Source organism: Nicotiana tomentosiformis, chromosome 4, assembly GCF_000390325.3.
Source record: "Nicotiana tomentosiformis chromosome 4, ASM39032v3, whole genome shotgun sequence".
NCBI classification, from domain to species: Eukaryota; Viridiplantae; Streptophyta; class Magnoliopsida; order Solanales; family Solanaceae; genus Nicotiana; species Nicotiana tomentosiformis.
In genome coordinates, this window is record NC_090815.1 from 102,753,337 (window position 1) to 102,761,434 (window position 8,098).

General features: G+C 36.3%; 2 protein-coding genes across 2 annotated transcripts in view; one reads left to right on the plus strand and one right to left on the minus strand.

Moving 5' to 3' along the window:
- Positions 1–647: 647 nt before the first annotated feature.
- Positions 648–4,449, minus strand: LOC104115444 (MDIS1-interacting receptor like kinase 2-like). The gene is made up of 2 exons (XM_009626079.4): positions 1,310–4,449; positions 648–1,184 (listed from the first exon to the last, which is right to left on the minus strand). The coding sequence occupies exons 1-2, from the start codon at positions 4,161–4,163 to the stop codon at positions 853–855; spliced, it is 3,186 nt and encodes a 1,061-aa protein (XP_009624374.1). The 5' UTR covers positions 4,164–4,449; the 3' UTR covers positions 648–852.
- A 2,953-nt stretch (positions 4,450–7,402) lies between these two features.
- Positions 7,403–8,098, plus strand: part of LOC138910260 (uncharacterized) — a 1,287-nt gene continuing 591 nt past the window's right edge. The window contains exon 1 of the mRNA XM_070201489.1: positions 7,403–8,098. This exon is cut by the window's right edge and continues 591 nt beyond it. Coding sequence (XP_070057590.1) covers positions 7,403–8,098 — 696 coding nt within the window.

Sequence of the window (8,098 nt, forward strand, 5' to 3'; positions counted from 1 at the left end):
ATAACTCGATTTTTTCATCTAATTAATATAACTAAAATAGTTTTCTGTCAGTCTTATTTTACTTAATTATATTTCTCTATTCATTAGTTGGTCAGGTAACTATATCTAATAATCTAACTTATTATTTATTTTTCTTACATAAATTATACTCTCTCCGTCCCAATTTATATGAAAGTGTTTGACTGGACATGGAGTTTATGAAATAAAGGAAGACTTTTGAAACTTATAATCTTAAATAAATCATAAAAATTTGTGGGCTAGAAATTATTTCATTAATGGTAAAAAGAAAAATCTAAAGTTGAATTATTACCAAATATAGAAAGGGACTTACTAAAAAAAGGAGTCACTTAAGTTGGGACGGAGGAAGTATGTTTTCTGGGTTCTCCCATTTGAGTTGTGATGCAATCAACGTTAAATTCATTTAATTTTTTGTACTATATAAAACTAAGTTCTCATTTTTTTTTTAATTCCACATCCCCACTTGTCTATTTTTTTAAAAAACGATGATCATTAAGGCCTCTTATTAAGGCTTTATTTTAGGCCTCAGATGATGTTGGATCGCCCCTGCAGTGAGTGTCTCGTTATTAATTGAATGTCTGATTTTCTTATATATCCACTTAAAAATATTAAAATGACATCTATATATGTTTGAAGTACTTAAAAGGCATATATATTCACATAAATTTTCAGTAATACAATTATAAGCACCCTAACAATACAGAAAACTAATCCCAGTTATAATTTTATCATGGACCTTCGCATTAAACTACTTACATCACAATCACTTTGTGTCAAAGGTTATTCACTTCCATACAAAGACACCTTTACATATCAGGGATTCTATAGCTCGCGTTACATGGGGGTTAATCTGATAAGTACGTGGCGTGGATCCATTGATGATAACCTATGAGATATGAAGTGCATTGTTGGTCTCGATTTCGGAGTTTCAACCAAACAAGAGCTTGCTAGATTGATGATAAAACCCAAAACCTCTTTTACTCTATTGTCAGGATATGGAAGGCGTTCATCCAGCAAATCGCTAAGTTGCACATGATCTCTAGTCGATGAATTTGCTAGCAGAGTAATGTATTCCCCAAGATGATTTCCTTTGATTATCTCCAATGCTAATACTCCAAAGCTATAGACATCACACATTTCTGTAACCTTCATTGTATATGCAAGCTCTGAAACAATAGAATTTGGCAAAAAGTATAACAATTTAAACGTTTAAATCAGATAAAAACAATATAGAGTGCGAGGCTATATATAGTTCATGAAGTTATAAAAGGGATAAAAATTTAGATCTTACCAGGTGCAACATAGCCATATGTGCCTGCAAGCGTTGTGCAATTGGACGAGTCTGGCTTGAGAAGCTTAGCTATGCCAAAATCTGAAACACGAGCTTCATACTCGGAATCAAGCAAAACATTACTGCTTGATATGTCTCGATGAACAATCGGTGGTGAGCAATCCTGGTGCATATAAGATAAAGCAAAAGCAATACCTTTGATGATATTCACCCTTTTAAGCCAATCCAAATTCTTGGACTCAACTTCATTGCTCAAGATACTAAACAGACTCCCCCTCTCCGCATACTCATAAACCAAGAACGAGTGTTGTGCATTCGAACAAAAGCCATAAAGTTTCACAATGTTCCGATGCTTAATCCCAATCAATGCATTGACCTCATTCGTGAAGCTTTTGCAATGTGTATTCGCAAATGAAGAATGAAATTTCTTCACAGCTATACTCCCTAATGATGGAAGGTTTACCTTGTAAACGCTTCCCTGCCCTCCTCGCCCGATACAAAATGTTGCATCAAACTCCTCTGTGGCGTTTAAGATATCACTGTACAATGCCTTTCCATCTAACAAGGATATAGAAAATAAACCATCATCCCGTCTTTCAACATCTTTAACTTTCCTTCTTTTATCACACATAAGAACACCAGTAAAAGCACAGAGAAGTACTAGTGCTCCCATAAGAGGAAGTACAGTGGCGAGGATGAGTTTACTTCTTGAATGCTTCTTCACCATCGAAGATGGCCTTTCGCAAGGCTGAAATCCTGTTACATTGCCGCAAAGACCTTTATTACCTTCAAATGAAGCATTCATAAAAGCTTTATTATTTGGTATTGGACCTTCCAACTCGTTGTATGACAAGACAAAAACCCGCAAACCAGTCAAATTTTCAAATTCTTCAGGAATGCGGCCAGAGAGGCCATTGTGAGAAAGATTCAACTTATCCAAGTCCAGCAAACTGGCTAACTGAGAGGGAATTTCTCCATCTAGAATGTTATGGCTCAAATCAAGTACACTAAGGTGAGTTATCCTCCCTATCTCCTTTGGAATTTTCTGGCCAAACTTGTTGTTGCTCAGGTTCAAGAGAAACATGTTCATGTAATCTCCTATAAATGTTGGGATCGACCCGTTCAATCTATTGTCTGACAGATCAAGGGAATTTAACATTGTCAGTGACCCAAGTTCACTCGGAATATTACCAGAAATGTGATTGTTCTGCATAAAAAGTTTAACTAGAGAGGTCAATTTTCCAAATTCTTTTGGAATCTGCCCAACCAAATGATTAGACGAAAGATCAAGTCCTTGAAGCCCTTTGACTTTTCCAATCTCTGGTGGTATGCTACCACTAATGTTATTTCTGGTTATCTGCAAAGTTGTCAAATTCTTGCATTTTCCCCAGTTGCTGCTGAGTTCACCATAAAACTTATTGTTGCTCAAATCAATGAACTGAAGCTCGGGATAGATACCAAAAGCTTCCGATAAATTCCCTGTGAAACTGTTGTTATCAAAACGAACTCTTTTGAAACTCGAGCATTTGCTCAAGCTTCTTGGTATTGGACCTGTTAACTTGTTACTATTCACCGTGAAGCTCACAAGTTTTTCACCTTGGCAAAAATGCTCTGGCAAGTGGCCTGAAAACTGATTTTCACTCATTGACAACATAACCAAGTTATCCAAATATGCAAGTTCTTTTGGAATGGAACCAGAAAGTTTGTTGGAGTGGAGATTCAGATTTTGCAAGTTTCTCAAATTGCCAAATGAAGTAGGAATTGAACCCGTAAGCTGATTATTAGATAATTCTATATTTGTGAGGTTTTTCAGATTCCCTAACTCGGTAGGAATGGGACCAGAAAGTTGGTTAGAAAAAAGGTATAGAATTTTGAGCTCACTTAAGTCACCTACCGTAATTGGAATTGAACCAGTAAGCTGATTTGTAGATAAATATAGATCAGTGAGGTTTTTCAAATTCCCCAATTCTGTAGGAATAGGACCAGAAAGTTTGTTAGAATAAAGGTATAGAGTCTTGAGCTCAGTTATGTCACCTAGAGTAGTTGGAATTAATCCAGTAAGCTGATTTTGGTATAATGACATATGAGTGAGATATTTCAGATTCCCCAGCTCGGTAGGAATTGGACCAGAAAGATTGTTTGTGTCGAAGTACAAACTCTCAAGTGACTTCATCTTCCCAATTTCAACAGGAATGGGACCAGAAAGCTTATTCTTACAAAGATACAAAGAAGACAGGTAGTTCAAATTCCCCAATGAAGCAGGAATTGAACCATTAAGAGAGTTATTATTCAAAGTTAGCTGAATAAGAGACCTTAGGTGACCTATTTCTTCCGGAATGGAACCATTTAATAGGTTGTCAAAGATATGGAGGATCTCAAGCTTTGTTAGTGACCCGATTTGTAGTGGGATTGTGCCTGAAATCTGATTGATGGACAAGTCAAGATAAACTAGATTAGTGAGTTTACCTATTTCAGGGGGGATTGTGCCAGAGAGCTGGTTCATGCTAAGATCAACATATTCAAGAAAAGGGAGAGATGAAAATGGAAAATCATAGAGTGTGCCAACAACACTAGCATTTATAATATTCAACCTGTTGACCCTTCCATTTAAGCATGTAACTCCATACCAGCCCCTGCATGCATCAGAACCTGTCGCTCCAACGCTGGAAGAATTCTTGGAACCAACAGGACTTAGTTTCCATGAAGCCAATAAGGTATTATTTTGGTTTTGGAAAGTCGCTTTCCATTTGAGGAGAGCAGTTGCCTCCTCAGTAGAAGCAAAAGAAACTGTGGAGAGATATAAGAGAGTGAAAAACTGAAGTAAAGAAAATAATATTCTGGGAACCATCATCATGACTAAAGGATGAAATTCAGCTGTTTGTTTTGGTTATTGTGCAGGGTAGAGCTTTAATTTATATTGTAGTGAATCATTACAAGTCGTGCGAGGCAATGGCATTAATTTCTCAGCTTGTAAAATACGGGTAGAATTAGAAAGACTGGAAGTCAATGTGGAATATAATGTGGAATTTGTATAGCCTCCAGAATTATTCAAAAGACATTTCGTTGTATCATTTTCGCGGGCCATGTAATGTGGAATACTAGTTGCAAATTTCTGCTCAGATGGCCCAAGAAGAAAAGTCATATACTTGACTTATCGCCTCTTCGCTCAATTTACGAGTGTGCTTTAATTGCTCCTGGGTTTGGCCTCAAGAAAAGCGTGTAATTGAGAAACAGAAAGCAATTCTTTGAACTGGGTTTAGGTAAAGCAGTTAGCGACCTGCGTGTACTACCTACTGTGTAATGATCCTAGTGATGAATAAAATCTTCCTCTTCATTAAAAAAAAAATAAAAGACTTGTCTGGATCTAAAAATAACTAAGACGGCTTTACATGCTATGTAAATTTATCTTTTCAGTAAATCGTAGTGAATTTCTTGCATTTTTGTTTGATTTCGTTCTTTTCTTTTCATTGCTTGATCGACTTATCTATTTTTCTTCAAACCCAATGGATTAGTAACCAAGTATAAAATGTGTTCTTTGCAAAGCAATTCTATGAAATTCTCAACTTTGAATTGAAGTTAATTGTTTTTTGGTCAAATTTGTGAAGAAAATTATTATTTTTTGGCTGATTAGAGTTCTTAGATAACCACCAAGGGTTCTGGTGGTAAAAGTAGCGTTAGTTAGCCATTTTTCAGATTGATAATATTAGTGTTTGTAAAGTAATTGAATACTAAGTACTTTTTAATGCACAAATAGAATCTGAACAAAATAACTCTATCTAAAATAAAGAAAGAATCAGCATAATATACTAGATTTTAAAACTCCTACATGTACAACTCCAACACATTGTGTTGGAGTTCAAAGACTCTTCGCAGGTAAATTCCAACGGAGTTAGAACTTTTAGAAAGAAAAAAAAAAGATTAAGAAGCGTGTATCTGCCACTTTATTAAGCTATGGTATTTTTATCGAAAGAATTAAAAAAATGACTAAATTTCAATTAATTTTAAAACTGTGACTTAGTTTCGAATATCAGTCCAAAATGAATCCGGTAATTTGGATGGAACCAAGCTTCTTGGAGGTCCAAATAAATCTGATAATTCGGATGGAACAATTGACAAGGTATGTGTAATTGGAACTGTATTGCTTGTTCAATAGTAGAGCGTACGTGCTGATCTTTTTTTTTTCCATTGGGTGTGTGTGTCATTGGGTGTTGTGATCTGTTATAATTAGCATATTGTTTCAATTTGGATGTACTAAACTTGTGATCTTTGCTTTTACAGGGTCCTTAGATTTTAGATACTTAACCGGGTGGATGAAATTTTGCTCTTTAATCCGTTTGCTTCAGAAGAGCAACTCCAGGGTAGGCCAGCATCTCAAACCTGTCTTACATTGAAACCCAATATAGTTATAAATGCTTTTCAGCCCATGCAATTATTTTCTGTTTTCTAATCTGTGCTTTTCTTTTTAGGTAGCACAGCAGGACATGTTGTCATGTCTGTTTACCACTTAGAAAGGATTCCTCAAATTTGACGGAACTGAGTTCCGCAAAATATTCACCGTTGGATGATTAGATACTATAACATTACTGGTACGATCTTATTATTCTGAAACATTGAATGCTTTTTTTTTTTTTTTGTGTGTGTGACACAGACTTTGAGGCAGGGATGATGAACATATTAACCCTTTATATATTTTCTTCACTAGTGAATTAGTCGCACGTCAATAAAAACTTTAATAAATTTAGAAAATGATTACTTTGTTTAGTTATTACTATTTGAGAAGTTAATAACGAACGCGAGTTTTTTATTTTCTATGCATCTTCTAAATATATATGTAGACATATAAATTTTATTAAAATTAAATTCATAAAATAATTTGGACTATATTTTAAATTTAAGATATTAGTTCAAATAAATATTTTGGGCTAATATAATTGGATTAATTATATAAGTCCAATTTAATTGGGCTACAAATAATGAGTCCCACTTCATTAAGTCCAAGATGTCATCTTCCTAGAGGCCCAGTTTGGTGCCACGTGTCAAATGACGTGGCGCGCCAAGTCAAACGGAAGAACCAATATGATCATGCCACGTGTTAAAATGACAAGGCATGCCAAGTCAAATTAAAAGACCAATGAAATCGCGCCACATATGCAAGTGATATGTTCTAGCCAATCAAATGCGGGTTTGTCACTCATCAATCTGATTGGTCGGAAAGAGTTTGTTCTTATCATAACTCTTCCCTCCCACAACTATAAATAGAGGTCTTTATAACCTAGAAAAAATACCAGAAGTTATAACAAGAATACACAAGGGAGCTCGTCGATCAAATGCCACAATTCTCTCCAAACTGCAAGTGTTCAAGCACTTCAACACAAATTTCAAGTATTCAAGATCAAGAACGACGTCAAATTAAATACAAGGCATTCAAGATCAAGGCTACTTGTTCGTGATACAATTCGTGGAAATAATCAAAGTGTTCGCGACAGATAAATCAAATTCAAATTCAAGATCAAGCTCAAATGCCCTTGAATTTATATTGAAAAAGTAAAATCAGAGGAACCATAAAGATTGTAACACTCAAACTATTTGAAATCAAATACTACGATTGTTGCAATATTTTTCGGTCTTGATTTTATTTTCTCGACGTAAATTTATTGTCTACAAATTCTGGCACGGCCAGTGGGACAATCTATACCTCTCATCTCAACTTTTCAATCACCAAAGTCCAAGAACGTCGAAATGGCTTCAAAGAAAATCAACTCCAGATCAACATCCACCAAGGCTGCTAACTCCATGTTCTATGCTGATGTGAAAAGCATCCTCGATGTTACCTTTGGAAGCTTCGAACTAGTTACGAGGAGCAAAGCAAGCTCGTTAGGACAGCAAGCACCCCAAGTTTCATCCGCATCAACCCCTGTTCTCAGATCTTCATCCTCAAAAGGAGCAAGATCTTCCACAAACGCACTCGAATGAGGAAATGATATTGCTGAAAAGATCAAGAAAACTCTTGCTCTGCTTGACCTCTCCGGATCCAAGTTCTCTGTTGTAAAGGAAAATGATGATGCTTCAAGTGATGGATCCTCCCCACTTACAATGCATAGTGTGATCCATTTGAGAATCAATCTGTGTGACAATCCATGCTACTCCACATCATCCATAACAATCGTGCAAGCCATGGTGACAAGCACTTCATCTATGGAAGAGCAGTTGGCAAACTTGACGGAAGCAATCGTTGGCTTGACCAAGCGCATGCAAAATCAAGATTCTAGGATTAACAAGCTAACAGACATGGTGGGAATCTTGATGGAAGAAGAATCCACCCATGTACCCGGCAAGCTCCTAGAGGTTCCAGAGAGTAATTCTCCCCCAAGACAAGTAGCATCCGCTAAGGCTATCCATGTCGCATCTGAAGGGATGATTCCAATCGATCAACTGAAGGAGTTCATTGAAGTAACTATTAAAAGAAAGTACGAGGTTGCTACAAAGTCCTCTCTTACATACGCAAAGCCATATACTACGAGGATCGATATGTTGAAGATGTATGCTAGCTATCAACCTCCAAAATTCCAACAGTTTAATGGAAAAGGCAATCCAAAGCAACACGTGGCACACTTCGTTGAGACATGCAACACAGCTGAGACTTATGGAGATTACCTCGTCAAGCAGCTTGTCCGCTCGCTAAAAGGAAATGCTTTTGATTGGTATACAGACCTTGAGGCGGGATCTATTGATAGATGGGATCAACTAGAGCAAGAGTTCCTCAATCGCTTTTATTGCACAAGGCACACT

What these genes read in the sequence shown, in the direction of transcription:
- LOC104115444 (XM_009626079.4), bottom strand. Translation starts at nt 4,163, where the DNA reads ATGATGATGGTTCCCAGAATATTATTTTCTTTACTTCAGTTTTTCACT. An exon ending in ATATGGCTATGTTGCACCTG is followed by an intron (nt 1,185 to 1,309) that starts GTAAGATCTAAA and finishes CTATTGTTTCAG; the next exon opens with AGCTTGCATATACAATGAAG.